Raw genomic sequence first — 16,701 nt, forward strand, 5'->3', positions numbered from 1 at the left:
TTTCTCTATTGTCTAATCTACGATTATTCTATATTACATTGACATTTTCGTGTTTACTTGTGTTTCTATTTATGCCATACATTCTATTGTTAAGTGTTTTATTAACAATTGAAAAAAAACTTTCCGCCCCCTCCTTCCGAGATTACATTTTGGGGAGTGGAACCAATATATTTTAGCTTAATATCTATTGTAGAACTGATGTATTGATACCTTTGCGGGTTATAGTGCATTTAAATGTTAAATATATCCAATAAAAATGGACATGGAGAACCATTAATTAAAAAAAAGTTAGCAATCACTTTAAAAAAGCAAAAGGATTGATAATGCTTTTTTTCAAACCAAGTAAATTGTTTTCAATCACTACAACAGCAATGTTATATTTTATATATATTTTACATACACATACATTTATTCATAAACACAGTGTTCTTGAAAATGATTCGACTCCTTGGTAAAGATCGTCAAATGTCTATGAATTTTTTTTTGTTTATACTAAAAATATTTTTAAAAATCGAATATATGTTTGCTTTTATTTTGTCCATCAAAGCAAGGAAGTTAACTTTGAGTACATTTATTTGTGCTGTTTCAAGCATAATTTTTTTTTGCAGCAATGATGATGAGTCGATGGATTTTGTGAGATTTTTATTTTAAAACAAAATCATAGGGCTGTTTAATTATGTTAAACAGAATGTACAATACTTTTGAATATCAGAATACTTAGAAATCAGTGCATTACAGGGGTATATTTTGAATTTATTTGGGAGACAAAACCTATGAGGAGTCTTCCAGGCTTCAACCCAATTAATGTTAAAGCCTGGATGTCCCAGAATAATTTTCTGTTCATAGGTTAGAACAATGCCCATTGGATCCAGAATATCTAGAAGAAGATTGATATTTTTGTCATACCATCCATGCTTTTATCTCTAGTAGGGTTGACCACTGTAATGGCCTCTTAACTGGACTCCCCAAAAAGACTAAAACAGCTGCAACTCATTCAGAATGCTGCTGCTAGAATGTTAACCAGGACCAAGAGAACAGAACACATCACTCCTGTTCTTAAATCTTTGCATTGGCTTCCAGTCAGTTAGATTTCAAAGTGGTGCTTTTAGTTTATAAATCTCTGAATGGTTTAGGACCTGAATACATTTCTGATATGTTTGAAGAATATAAACCGAGCAGGGCTCTTAAATCCATGAACACAGGTCAGCTAGTGGAGCCCAGAGTCCAAACTACACATGGAGAAGCTGCGTTTAGCACTTACGCTATACACAACTGGAATAACTACCAGAAGATCTTAGACGTGCCCCAAACGTATACATGTTTTAATCCAGGTTAAAACACTTCTCTTTTCACGTGCCTATGACTGAGCACTTAAACTTAACCACACTGTTTAGCCTTATAGCTTCCTGTGTTTTTATCCCGTTTTTATTCTTTTTATATTTTCTTATTCTATTTTTTCTTATTATGATGTTTTCATTTGAGTAAAATGTTTCTCTGTAAAGCACATTGAATTGCTTCGATGTATGAATTGTGCTATATAAATAAACTTGCTTGCTTGCTACCAGGTTTAGAAGAATAATGTTCTATTTCTAACAATCTCTGTTGTTCCACAATACAAATATGTGGGGAGAAAAGTTGTGCAGGAAGCATAGTTTCCATGATAGCAGAGTTTGTTGGTGAAAGCGTGAAAGTTCAATGGGTAATCTGTTGGGCAAGTAATTCCATTTTGGTAGAAAACGGAGACCTCAAATTTCTTAAGTATGTTATGTGGGCGGAACGTTTGAGTCATATGTCGTCTGATCCAACGACGTCATTGTTGGATCAGGAAATACTCGGCGACCAGGAAAACGAAGAAAGAAAACAACTTTAAGTTATGGCTTTTGAAGATGTCTGGAAGAAAATATCCTGGTTGTATTACCAGTATATTCTCGTCACGGCTTTATACATGTTGGAGCCTTGGGAGAGAACCATATTCAGTATCCTTTTTGGTTTGACAATCGAAAACAACTGGTTAGGTTAGCTAGTTTGGCCAGGCTAGCCGGAGAACAGAATATATCATTCGAACAGTTAGCCAGTATTAGTTGATTATATTGCTAATTATCAACATTAAGCGACAAAATGACGTTTGGCTACTGCCTATAGAAGGACAGATGTTACTGTTGGTGCGTTCAAGACTACTTCGAAAACCGCACAATATAACCAAAATGATTGTATAATGTAGAAATATTGTCCCATTTAAAAAATTTGAATCAAACAAGGAAGCTCTAAGCAATTAACGTTTAACTCGTAGGTTCTCATGTGGGTCATGAAGGTCCATCAATTAGTCACACTTTTACATGTAAGGCCTTATTCGTCAATTTACTTTGTTCAGGTAGTCATTGCATATTGTAGCTGTCGTTAATGGCGTGTGAGAGAATAGCCACCGCCAATGGTATCCATTTTAAAGTAGTCCGTTTTTTATTGTACTACTTCAATGAGCTGGCAACTTAACTGAAAACTGCCACCAGTGTTTAAACAGGTATGCATACAGAACATGTAGTATAAAGACAGAACAGGTATGAATCCACGGTCTGTAATTTACTACTATCTAAAATGTTTACTCACAATGCCAGTTTTCAATGTAGCCTATATGGTGGCCAAGGAGAGAGAGTTACCACAGAACTACACATGACCTATACATTTCTTCTGCACATCTTTCAACACTCGTTTTACCAAATGACTTTTTGTTTAGTAATTTCTAAAACTTTTACAAAGGTTTCTTCTTGAGTGTCAAATATTTAGATGAAAAAGAATCGGGTAGAAGGGCCATTGTCTTTTTTTTTTTAATCAAAGTAATAGCTGCAGCTTCCGTTGAAAAACATCATGTTCAAAAATGTAAAATACCTTTTATATTAACCACAGAATAGCAGATTGACAGATGGGTCTTATGGCCTGCCCATATCATAAATCAGTTGTTAGTTGCTTCCAGGTCAAAAATCTTAAGGCGTTGAGTGGTACATGGTGCCCCAAATCTACTGCTTACGGCATCAACCACTTGCTTCGAAGCAGGGGGATGCCCTTCTCTGAAAAGTTGAGACAGCGTACCTTTTTGAGATTAACTAATGCACACCCACTGGTTTCTCAAATGAAGAAATTGCAAATAAGATTTAAAATTTAGGATCAATAATCGGATTTATGCAACAGCATCAACAGTTGTCTGTTAAATTACTACATAATTTGAAACCGAACATTACAGATTGGACTAAATAAGGTTACACAGATTACTCCATTAGCTATATCCAGCCCCGCAATGTCCAGTCACACTCAGGGTGTCAGTGGTAAAGTCAATCTACCGCAGTTGCATATTTCATATTGTGGCCATTCATGTGTCTGTCAATCAACATAATTAAAAAATGATGAGTAGGAAGTCCTACCCGGTTGACCAACATTATGAAGGTCCTCAAAGTTCAGTTAATCTGTGTTCTGGTTGGGCTTACGTCTACTGTAGTCTGTAATGCTTAAATGAATTATTTGCATGTTTCTTTAACTTGTTTCTCAGACTCTATCCTAATATCTGTAGCAGGGATGGCAGTGTACACTGGATATGTATTCATGCCTCAACACATCATGGCCATACTGCACTATTTTGAGATGGTTAAATGAGGAATCACACCCACGCCTGGATTTGTCATTGACTGCTGTCACCGTAGAATTAGAACAAATTCGGATTCAAATTCTATGGATGTCATGTGGGCCTGGAGAACAGATAGAGAGAGAGAGATGATCTCGTTCCATTCCTTGAACTGTTTTTTCTATACTCGTTATCATGGAAGCATGATCAGTGTTTGTGGACTGAGGGGGGGGACGATGACGACACAGATTAGTGCTGGGGCACATCTGATGTTCTAGGACATTAAACCATTGTTGTCTTAACAAGTTGCTCTAGCGTTTGCACAGCAAATGTAAGTTTTGTTTCCTATTGTGCGGATATCCTTATTATTCATTTGACCATTCATGAAAATCCCTCCTGTAATTGTGATTGTATACATATCTGTAAAGTTTTCAAGTTTGTGTTCATTAGCATTTTGTGTTGTTATCAACTGATCCGTCTCAGGCTGGAACACCTCATTTGGAGAACACTACTGAAGCTGTGATATTCTAATTTCTTTAATAAATCTACAGAAGTGACCAAATGAGTCCTAAATGCCTGAGTATGTCCCAAGTATGATTGACTTAAGTTTTGTAAAACCTTTTGATGTTAAATCCTGTAATGTTAATTGTTCTGTGAATTATAATCTCTTTTTGCCCTGGTAAGATAACGGAAAAGCAAGAAATATATAAATGTAACTGCCTATAAGACTGAGTGAAGTTACTGGCATTCCTTCATTGATTCCATGAAACAGCTCTTGCTATCTATTTATGAACAGGTGATGAATGTACAATTAGATGCAAGTCAATCTTATCTGTTTTATTTAAAAATGAATGTTTCATGAATGATGTGATTCCAGCAACAACTGTCTCACCTTATGCCTACAGTATATTAAATGTGTCACTGCTTTCAATAAAAAGGTTGGTGGGAGTGGCTATAATTATGTAATAAGTCATGTTCGGCATGGCACTGTAGTATACACTCACCTAAAGGATTATTAGGAACACCTGTTCAATTTCTCATTAATGCCATTATCTAATCAAATCACATGGCAGTTGCTTCAATGCATTTAGGGGTGTGGTCCTGGTCAAGACAATCTCCTGAACTCCAAACTGAATGTCAGAATGGGAAAGAAAGGTGATTTAAGCAATTTTGAGCGTGGCATGGTTGTTGGTGCCAGACGGGCCGGTCTGAGTATTTCACAATCTGCTCAGTTACTGGGATTTTCACGCACAACCATTTCTAGGGTTTACAAAGAATGGTGTGAAAAGGGAAAACCATCCAGTATGCGGCAGTCCTGTGGGCGAAAATGCCTTGTTGATGCTAGAGGTCAGAGGAGAATGGGCCGACTGATTCAAGCTGATAGAAGAGCAAATTTGACTGAAATAACCACTCATTACAACTGAGGTATGCAGCAAAGCATTTGTGAAGCCACAACACGCACAACCTTGAGGCGGATGGGCTACAACAGCAGAAGACCCCACCGGGTACCACTCATCTCCACTACAAATAGGAAAAAGAGGCTACAATTTGCACAAGATCACCAAAATTGGACAGTTGAAGACTGGAAGAATGTTGCCTGGTCTGATGAGTCTTGATTTCTGTTGAGACATTCAGATTGTAGAGTAAACAGAATGAGAACATGGATCCATCATGCCTTGTTACCACTGTGCAGGCTGCTGGTGGTGGTGTAATGGTGTGGGGGATGTTTTCTTGATACACTTTAGAACCCTTAGTGCCAATTGGGCATCGTTTAAATGCCACGGCCTACCTGAGCATTGTTTCTGACCATGTCCATCCCTTTATGACCACCATGTACCCATCATCTGATGGCTACTTCCAGCAGGATAATGCACTATGTCACAAAGCTCGAATCATTTCAAATTTGTTTCTTGAACATGACAATGAGTTCACTGTACTGAAATGGTCCCCACAGTCACCAGTTCTCAACCCTATAGAGCATCTTTGGGATGTGGTGGAACGGGAGCTTCGTGCCCTGAATGTGCATCCCACAAATCTCCATCAACTGCAAGATGCTATCCTATCAATATGGGCCAACATTTCTAAAGAATACTTTCAGCACCTTGTTGAATCAATGCCACGTAGAATTAAGGCAGTTCTGAAAGCGAAAGGGGGTCAAACACAGTATTAGTATGGTGTTCCTAATAATCATTTAGGTGAGTGTATATTGTTTTAGTATATTTCTGGACCCATGGATCTATAATATTTTCTTCAACACTATTGACAGATGAAAATAAGCTAATACACCAAAAGGCCCCTATAATAAAACGCTAGAAGTACAATCTTACATGGATACCATGTTTGGGGGAGGGACTTGTACAGGAGACTGTGTACAACAGGAGTGACATACTTTTACTGTTTTTGTCTTGTTGGTAAACACTTCATAATACCAATTTGTCACATACAGTCATGTGAAAAAGTACACACATTTTTTTACCGGGATATTTAAGCTAAATTTCAACCACATTAATTGATAAAGGCAACCAGACTTATCATGCAACTTTGCATAGCGATTGCACTATAAGGGAATAGTTGGTTTGAATGCAAACTGGTGTTGCTGTAATTCGGCTAACTTCCGCTAGGTGGAAGGAAATTAGGGATATCTCGAAGTTTGCATGAAATCCGCTTTGAAATAAAATATTTTTAAAATACAATACTAATGTTTTACCCCTCGAATCAAGTAAGGCCCAGGGCACCACCAGGAAGCTCAGGCACCTTATTTTAAGTTGCTATTAATATGTACAATTTACATTATTATAATACATGGGCCTAACGTCCTGCTCTATGAATTTTGTCATCAACTATTGAATGTTTTGCACAATTGTTATTGCATATTTAATTTTATAAGGATTCAGATGAAATTAGATAAACAGATCTTTAATAATAGGCATTAAATACAATTAGAATATCTTTAGGAAATATTTTGTTGTTCTTTATGAAACATCTTCCTTGATGTCTTGCGTGTGTACATAAGTGCATGTGTGAATAGCCAATATTTGTGTTAGCCCAAGTCCAGGGCAATACTGGAAAATCTGAGGGCAAAGAGCCAAAAGGATGTGGGCAAACATGCACCACCGTGTTTTCACGTGAACAAAGCCAAGAACAGAAGTACCTGAGAAATAAAATGTATTAAACTGGCAAGTTGCTCAGTGTTGCTACATGCTTTTATCAACCACTGTGTTAATAAAGCAGCACTCTTTCTCAGCATGTGTGCACTTAAACAATTCTTTAGCCATACAGACTGAAGAGCATATAAGGAATGACATGTTCTAGAATTTAGAAAAGCATTCTTAGTGGACATACAGGCTTCACAGGCACAGTTTACAACCAGGGCCACCCACTAAATCAGATTTTTTAATATGCAAGTTTTTAATTCTGTGTTTGTCTTTTTACCAATAAAATACCCCCAAAAATATTCAAATTAGTGCAAAAGAATGACATTCAATGTTATGGGATGGGAGGCCAAAACTAAACTAAAGCCAAACACCCAATAAGACAAATTAAAAAATGCGACATATTTCACAGTACTTCTGTTGTTCAATGTCACCATGCCACTGCAGTCAATTTGTTCATTTTGCAAACATCGCAAACAGCAGGGTGAAAATAAGACCAATATATGTCAAAAGGTCAACATTCATTTTAAACAGCATATGTCTGTTAATTCTTTTAATACAACAAACTGCACCTAGGTTAACTGTTATTATTCAGGTAATACCCAGACACTTTACGGGAATGGAACGTGTCGAGGTTTGTCACGTAGTCAACTAAATCTTTTGGTTTTAGGCATGTTTTAGTACGTGCTGTGAACGGCTTCGAGGGCTACATGCGCCTGGTGGAATACTCAATGGCGGAGGACACGCCTACAGAAATCCATTTGTATTTGCACTTTTATTTAATAGTAATTCCATAATAGATAGCTGTGGAACACAATATTAATTATACAAATAGAAATATACACATTAATTAGTTGTAAATATTTTTTGTAATGGTGCCTATGTGTTTCAACTAAATAGAAATCAGTCATAGAGGGCATTCAATAAAACTAATGAATTTCCTATTGACTCCGCCCCTCTAGTTCTACCACACGCCAAGCACGTTCTGTATTTATATTTTGGAGCGTCTTTCCGTCAAGTGCTACAACACATCCTGCACGTATTTTAATTTAGATGCCTTCTCTTGTTCGCTGCTTGTTTATACTTAAGACTTAAGACGTGAAGGCGTTACTTCACGTCTGTTGAAAACAATTGAGAAACTTTATTCGTTAAGATATCATTCTAGCCGTTTCTACATAATAAGCTATTGAAACATAGTCTAGACACTAGCCTAATTAGAATCGGTAAACCTATCTTGAAGTTGCTGTAATATATGCTAACCATCGAAGCTGAGTTAAGCTGAATTAAATTCTTCATAAATCGTTAAAATGCCTCTTCTGCAACATGTAATGGACACTGACTTGGAGCGGTTAGCCCTGGACCACATTTTCCCATCCCTATTGGACCAAGGATTTTTTTACGTGGATAACTTTTTAGGAGAATTTGTTGGACACTTTGTTTTGGACCAGGTGAAAGAGATGCACAACTCTGGAATTCTGCAGGATGGACAGCTGGCTGGATCTGGTCTGAATTCTGGTATCTCCAAAAGAAACATTCGGGGTGACAAGATAGCCTGGGTCAGTGGAATTGAAAGGGGGTGCGAAGCAATTAACTTCCTCCTTACATTAATCGATAAGTTGGTTTCTCATTGCATCTGCCGACTTGGAAAAAGTGTCATTCGAGAAAGATCGAAGGTAAGATGAGTGACGTATTTTATTTGTAAATTCGCCTAAGTGTATTCATTGTTTTGAAGGGTGTAATTAGATCACTGTTTTGATGACACTCATGTACGGACTCTGCACTGCCCACATTATCTACACCGCAGCTGTGTCCTATTCTAATTTGTGATTCTAATTGTTATTGCAATATTCAAATTAAAATATTACTAAACCTTATCCAGCATTGACTCTGACCTAAGAGGTTCTTCGAAATCTAATGGAAACTAAAGTGTTAGACAAGAAGGCCTGAGGGGTAAAATGTGACGTGTTGTGACAGACCATTCAGGTATCACAACACTAGACCTTACCTTACCGGCTTTTGCGTATAGTTTGACTATTAGAGATTAATCAACAAATATTTAAAAATGAAAATTTCTCCCAAACGACATTTGAGGTAAGCTTTTAAAATTCAATGTTTTCACAAAAATGACTGGGGCGTTAAAACCTGTGTTGAAAGTTAAAATATTGGGATTTCGTGGGTGGAAGAGACAAGGTATAGATTGAGAAATGTAAAAATGCCTATGTATAGGCATTTATATTTAAAGGTTATAACGTATATAACAGTAATTCCAAGCTAGGATTAAATATATTAAAGCCCATGTATATAAGGCCTGTTATATGACAGCTGTTTTAAGTTAGTATTCTGTTTATATCACATCCAAACCACATTTATTTGTTACGTGCCAAGGATTCCGCCGGTATAAACAGTAGTCAGATGCTTACTTTCTATTTCTTAACAATTCAAATTTATTTAGGAAAGTGTCTCTTAAGAGTATGACTATGACTTCTGAAACATACTGTGTTAATTTACATACATTTTTAGTCTACTTTATCATCTTAAAAAGGTACATTGTGACTAAACAAGAACTGTAGAACACAGGACATTTGAAACTTGTTGTGTGTTTTATGTATATTAAAAAGGCTTCTTTTAAAATGTCTACTTTTAACCAATACAGCAATTCATTGTAATCAACATATTTCAATATCAATTCATGTGACTGCAGGATTATCTCGCTGTTCAATCAATATTTGTCAAATTAGGATTCTGGACCTACATGCATTGCTTTAAAGGTACCTTATTAAACATTTGTTGTCACCATATTGTTAAAACCATAAAAATCTGTACCACAGTAGTCTCTCTCGGGTAAAAAAAAATCTGCTTAATTACTTAATTGCAAATGTACTGCCAATCATTTGGATTTAGCAATCCCCCTCCCTAACTCACAAACACGTACTCTGTGATGGACACTCAGAGTGGAGGTCAGGAGGTTATGGGTGGTACCTGACACTTGACATTGCTTATAGCTCCCTGTGCTCTCAGGAAACAGAAGCTTTAAGCAGGAAACAACATGAGAACGCAACACTACACCACATTTGGTTATAGTCTGTCCATCCGCTGCCCTTTCTCACATGCCTGATTCCTGCTCCAAGCCTAATTTAGACAAATCCAAAACAGCTGGAATAACGTCAACAACCTGTTGTATTGTCAACACTGATGTGAAATAAAAAGAAAAGAGAGGAAAATGATTGGTGAATCTGTAATTAATTAATGTTTAAAATTGTTATGCAGGTGGTTTGAGAATTGTATCGTTGTCACCTTTTGAATTCATTAGATTGTTCTTTGCATTTATTTGACTGAACCTTTTTTTTTTTATTAATTGGAGATTAAGTTGAGCTGTGATCCAGCAACAGAACATTTTGTTAAAATTTTGAAACTGAAATGGTTTTTCCTGTTCAGTAGGTTATGAAGACATAATATACTTCATATTAAAAGATGACTAAGTGGAAATCAAAAGATGACTGGTGGGGGGGACTGAAAGGGAGTGAGGTTTTGCGGGCAGAGCATTACTAAGTGTGGTCTGCTGGTCCACGCACAACACGTAGCACTGTCATTAAACCTTCAACACCCTGGCAGCCAACCAGCTGTGTGTGTGGAGTTTCCCTTCTGCGCTCTCGTGTTGCTTCACGTTTTCACTCCCCTTTGACAAAGCATGCGTACGTGCTCCCACTGTAAGCTGTACACACTGGGCGCGTCATAATGCGTCTTCCTCAGCACATGCCAACAGGAGATATGGTGCTGTGCAAATAAACGAAAGGATCACTATGTCAGATATGAGCCATGTGATTTTGTTTTCAAAGAGGGATTTTTATAGAAGATTTAATATGTAAAGGAATAGGAAATGCTGCTGCTCCATGTTAATTTGACAGCATGACGTGATTCCAGTGTTATTATCGTCTATTGTTTTTTTCTTTGCATGTCTGGAGCTTTTCTTCCTAAAGGAACCTTATATGTGTAGCCTGTGCGTGAGCTTCTTAAGCTTAAAATTCCACATCCTGTTTTAAATGTCACATGCCAGATGGCTATGACAAGGAGTGGCAAGGTTTGGAATGTTGACTAAAGCAACTTAGGCTACCTTATATGGACTCTTCCTGTTGAAACTGAAAATCACAGGATAAGGTACATTTAGTTTTTCTTGACTTGAGGCCGCCAATCTGTCCTTAATAATAATTTTGATTGTGCATTTGAAGAAATGCTGGGTTTATTAACCATGGCCTTGACATGCAACGCTTTTCAAGAAAAGACTTAGGCGACAGACATGTCGGTTTTCTTATCGCTATGAAGCTGCAGAATGAGTGGTTGACAAAACTAGTTCATGGTCACATGCTTTTAACATATATGAAACAAAAACAGATTAATCCATTGCAAAAGATAGATGGTGGTCAAGTAGCTAGTAAACAAAAGGTTGCTGGTTCAAATCCCTGAGATGGATTAGGGCGTCTGCTGAATAACAAAAATGTCAAATGTAGAACATTTACAATTACGTTCCTTTGTTGTCCAAACCCCCCCTATCTGACCCAGTGTGTCCTCTCTTGGTCCTTGACTTCAAGTCCCTTCATTAACATTGCTTTGAGTTTTCTTGGCTTTCTTATCACAAGATAGATTACCAGAGTTTGGTTAATTGTGTTTCCTTGGACTGCTGACTGCATGCACGTAGGCCAGGCCTGCTGAAACCACAATGCTCCGCAAGCAACACGCACACAGGAAATGTTCTCCAACCAAGATATTAACCCATGGATGTCTTCCCAATCAATTTTTGAATTTAAGTTAGTATTTTGCTAAGGACACTGAATAAAGCCCATCATGTTTTTGTTTTTTTCTGTTGCGTAATATCAACTGATTCATGTTGATCATCAAGTACGCAATAAATATGTGTAATTAACTAACTGTGTTTTTCTGTTTCAGGCTATGGTGGCGTGCTATCCAGGAAATGGGACAGGCTATGTGAAACACGTGGACAATCCCAATGCTGATGGCCGCTGTGTCACCTGTATCTATTACCTGAACAAAAACTGGAACTCTAAGGTGAGCTGCTGATTTATTAAAGATGTATTCATTACATAGCAACATGTATTACACATTGTTAATATATATTTCTTAAAACTTTATTGAATATTTATTACACATTTATTGATATTTATAAAAAACATTGAATATTTATACACTTATCTATGCATTTCTTAAACATTATAATTAGATTTATTTTCACCTATTGTAAATATAGGTGCAATCAATGTCAATGGTTTAGAAACACACATTCAATAAACCATTTTTCAGTAATTACTTACATCCCTTCATAATGGATTTTTGTTTATTTTTACATACTATAACAATTTGAGATTAAACTTAGTCCTGAAATAAAAACAAAAAATAGGTTGAAACTCAAATTCAACATATTTTGTTGCCATTAGTCTACACACAATAACATATAATCACAGTGAAAGTGAAAACACATTTTTAGAAATTTGAAATTTAGAAAATGAAAAGCAGAAATATCTCTTGTTCATAAATATTCAGGCCTTTTGCCATGATACTCCAAATTGAGCTCAGATGCATGATCTGTCCTTTGAGCATCATTGGTGACTCTAGAACTGGATTGGAGTCTGTGGCAAATTCACTTGATTGAAAATGATTTTGAAAGGCACATATCTGTCTATATACGGTCCCACACTATATAAGGTCCAACAGTTCATATCAAAGCAAAAGCCAAACGAAATGAAGTTGTTTGGAACCCGGCAGGATAAATGGAGCAAAATAGAGAGAAATCCTTGATCCAGAAAACCTGATCCAACCAGAACATCTGTGGGGAGATCTGAAGATCGGAGTTCAGACATAATTAGTGACAGAATTAGTACTGAAGAGGTACTGAATATAGGGTCTGAATACGGTACATTATTATAATAATAATAATAATATTATATCGATTTTTTTTATTATTATAATTTTTTTTTTCTCCATCAATTATACTTTAAATCTATTGGACAACAAAATGTGGGAAGAGTTCTAACTAGCATCTTTGAGCTTGAAGTTCCCATTCTACGAAGCTGAGTTAAATACTGTGTCTTTGTTTTTTGCAGGAGCACGGGGGAATTCTTAGGATTTTTCCTGAGGGTAAATCCTACGTTGTGGACGTTGAGCCTCTGTTTGACAGACTGCTGTTCTTCTGGTCAGATAGAAGGAATCCACACGAAGTGCAGCCTTCATATGCAACAAGGTCTGTTTGAAATAGTGTGCACTTATTATTGGTTACTCTGTGAATAAATGACACTGTTATTGAGTGTCTCCATACTGTTGTTTAGTGTGTTGTTGTTATTATTATAATACATATTTCCATTCACTTACCAAGCTGTACAGTAGTTATTCACTACTAATACATTTACATGTTGCTGTGTTTCAGATATGCTATAACAGTGTGGTATTTTGATTCAGAAGAAAGGGCTGAGGCAAAGAGACGTTTCAGAAACTTAACAGGTACATTTTATGAAATTCTTCACGTACAAGATGTGCTCCAGAGCATTTAGGCCTGTAGGTTTCAGCACGTGGTCCCTGTTTTTTTCCATTTGTGTTTTAATTATGTCATCCATTTTGCTTACTTGACAAATGTTATGAATCAGTTGGTAAAATATTAATTAGTTGTCCTAGGGTGTATCAAGTTGCTCCTACTCCTGTATATTAACACTGTAATTACTACAGTCCTACAGAAATTACATTGTTGTTATATAGTGCTAACATTAGGTTACAACATTGTCCAGCCATTGGAAATGTCTGCTTTAGGTTGAATGCCAGGAGCCGCTTGTGCATTTGCTCTTATACAGTGCCAATGTGTAATGAACCGCTATGCCAGTGTTGATTAGTGGATCTGATAGAACCTAGGCCTTTAAAATGGTATTCATCTGCTTGTTTCAGCCTCCAATCAGGACCAGGAACGAAACGCCCCATGAACTTTGACCTTTAATGGCACTCTATCTTGTCTGACACAATTCAACATTGGATCCCCAATCCTTTGGACTGTCATGGGCTGACTAAAAGTTTTCACATTTTGGTCTAATCGCTGTTTGGACTGTGGTTGCACCTAAAGCCAGAAAAATGAGCAATGCTACAAAGATATGTGGTTTAGATGGCTGATAAGATATATGTTTGATGGCTTTCTACATAGATATATATTTTTTATCAACTTATTTGCTGCTTTTCCAATATGACCGGGGTACTAATGTTTGTTTTTTAAGTATCCTTGATCTCATATAATACTGCACTAGGTCCTTAATATCTGAATGCTCCTGACACCCAGCAATTAATTCATGTCCACGAACATAAAAACAGTTGTTTTTGTTCATATATCTGAGGCTGTAATGCTATTGTGTGAGCTCTTGTTGTACCACTTGCACTGATCTTGTCCACATCCTGATTGTGCTGTCCTTTTATGGATAACATAACGCATGGTATTCTAATAATGACCACGTGGTGATCAGACCTTTGCCTCTGGAAGAAGTTTGGCTGTTTATACACTGGCTGCCCATATCTGACAATTCTTTGATTAACACGTGACCAACACTTGACCAATCAGATCAAGTCTGAACAGATGTGATTGTCACATGTGATTGAAATATCTAGTACAGTAAGTTTTATGATGGTAAGGACATTGGGCTACTCACGCTGTGTCCTAAATGGTGAGAAGGAACACTGAGTTTAGCCAAATACTTACTAGTTTATTACACATTAACAATCATTATAAACAATTGTAAAGTTATGAGTGACTACTAGGAATGCCGTCATTACTGATAGCACAATATCTGCACTGTCTGCTTGTAAAGGTTCAGCATTATGTCTTATGAGAAGAAATAAATTGTTGATGCAATATTCAGCTTTTCATTGAGGTGGTGAATTATTTTTTTTTTATTGTGGAAATGCAGGAAGGTACAGTATTGTGCAAAAGTTGTGTGTGTGTGATGGTTGACCGTAAACCAGTACTGGTGGATACAGTGTACTACGATGAAAAACATTGGGTGGTTTTGTTCATTTTGATTACTGAGTTTAATGTAATAAAACAGTTTTTCACGTCGATTTCGTCACTTCTATATTTTGTAATATGCATATACAGTGCTTTCGGAAAGTATAAAAAATATAAATACAAAACAACGAAATATCTCCAGTATGTACAACATATCTCAGGGATGGAGATGGACGTGGCTCTGAGGACTCGACGACACAGTAATGATCATAACAATAGTGTTTTGGGAAATGTCATGCTTAATTCAACTGCACAGACAGTCTTTCATCAGAAATAAGATGGATCTGAAAAATATGAGAATAATAGGAGCTTTAAGGTGATATCCTTATTTGATAAATATCAAGTCTTATTAAAGGTTTTCAGTCTATGTTAAAGGGGGCAACGTGTTGAATTTTTGCATTGTAGTATCAGTAAATGTCCATAACATTGCTGTACCATACCATACCCATACCATCTTCTTCCGCTTATCCGGGGCCGGGTCGCGGGGGCAGCAGTCTAAGCATTGCTGTAGTAATAGTTAATTGATAGTGTTTCAAACCTTTCACTCTTCAGATACTATGTGGGTGTGTACCAAAGCGCATAGTAATATGCTGAATTTATTTTGGCCAACCGAAGGCTGGTCACTAAAGCTGCTGTTACCTACCTGGCTACCTGCCAAACCTTTTCAAATATACTCAATATAAACTAATTGGTTAAATTTTACTTTAAGAGTTTACCAACGCAAGATGTTTGTTTACTTTTTACCCAACTTTTCTACACCGGGACATAATTAACGGAACCACTCACCCCTCCCTGAACACCTGAAGCTAAGTACCATTATTATGCCTTATCACTGTAATTGTTTTAGCTACATCACGGAGGAGAACTATCGTATTCATGTAAAGATAGCAGAGTTAGAGGCCTGGCTTCAGACGCAAATGTCAGGTAAGGATTATGTTAGTGTAGAACTGGAAAATCTGCGTCTGTGCCACCAGGAAGAAACAACAGTGTTGTTAGCACCCCGGCACAGCTCCTGCAGCCAGGCAAGAACTTACTCTTGATCGCTGGGAAGAATTGCCATCGACCAGTTAAACCTGAGTCTTTGCTAAATCCAACTGAGACTTTCAACAGGTTTTCCCCACTGGATTCGTAGTCAAGGACCGAGCCGTCTTTGGAGGGGAATGATCGGCAGGCGTGTTCTACCGTTGGCCCGGAAAAACTGAAAACGTTAGTCATCAGCGATTCCATTACCTGCAGTACTAGATTAAAGAATCAGCCGGCGATCGTATACTATTACCGGGGGGGGGGGGGGGCAGAGCCACCGACGTAGCTGCAAATCTAGGGCTGGTGCTAGCGAAGTCTAGAACCGGCAAGTATAGAGAGTACATAGATATTGTTATTCATGTTGGCACCAATGACGTTAGGATGAAACAGTCAGAGGTTACGAAGCAGAACATAGCATCAGCGTGATAACTAGCTAGAAAGATGTGTCGGCATCGAGTACATGTCTCTGGCCCCCTTCCAACAAGGGGTATTGACGAGCTCTATGGCAAATTTGCGCAACTCAATCGCTGGCTTAAAACAGAGTTTTGCCCATCGCAAGAGGTAGAGTTTGTAGATAACTGGCTTTCTTTTTGGGACTCTCCCAGACATAGGGCCAGGCCTGATCTGCTGAAGAGCGAATGACTTCATCCTAGCTGGACTGGTGCTCTTCTTTTATCTAGGAACATTGACAGGAGTCTCACTCCTATAGCCTCACCATGAGATAGGGTGCAGTTCAGGCCGCAGGCTTAGCCAGCCTGCTAGTATAGTGGAGTCTGTTGATAGCATAGCCAGAGTAGTTAGTATAGTTTTACCTATTGCCACTGATTCGTTCCAGTCTGAGAAAAGTTAAACAAGGTAGTGCTAACAATAGC

The 16,701-nt window shown here is 37.4% G+C and overlaps 2 protein-coding genes across 2 annotated transcripts; both read left to right on the forward strand.

The window, feature by feature from the left end:
- Positions 1 to 1,589: 1,589 nt before the first annotated feature.
- On the forward strand, positions 1,590 to 4,562 carry sptssa (serine palmitoyltransferase, small subunit A). The gene is made up of 2 exons (XM_010892955.4): positions 1,590 to 1,976; positions 3,539 to 4,562. The coding sequence occupies exons 1-2, from the start codon at positions 1,874 to 1,876 to the stop codon at positions 3,640 to 3,642; spliced, it is 207 nt and encodes a 68-aa protein (XP_010891257.1). The 5' UTR covers positions 1,590 to 1,873; the 3' UTR covers positions 3,643 to 4,562.
- Positions 4,563 to 7,758: 3,196 nt separating this feature from the next.
- Positions 7,759 to 14,857, forward strand: egln3 (egl-9 family hypoxia-inducible factor 3). The gene is made up of 5 exons (XM_010892954.4): positions 7,759 to 8,435; positions 11,704 to 11,823; positions 12,876 to 13,012; positions 13,196 to 13,269; positions 13,705 to 14,857. Exons 1-5 carry the CDS (start codon positions 8,070 to 8,072, stop codon positions 13,737 to 13,739), a joined length of 732 nt encoding a protein of 243 aa, XP_010891256.2. The 5' UTR covers positions 7,759 to 8,069; the 3' UTR covers positions 13,740 to 14,857.
- Positions 14,858 to 16,701: the final 1,844 nt, after the last annotated feature.

Source organism: Esox lucius, chromosome 15 (assembly GCF_011004845.1).
Source record: "Esox lucius isolate fEsoLuc1 chromosome 15, fEsoLuc1.pri, whole genome shotgun sequence".
NCBI lineage: Eukaryota > Metazoa > Chordata > Actinopteri > Esociformes > Esocidae > Esox > Esox lucius.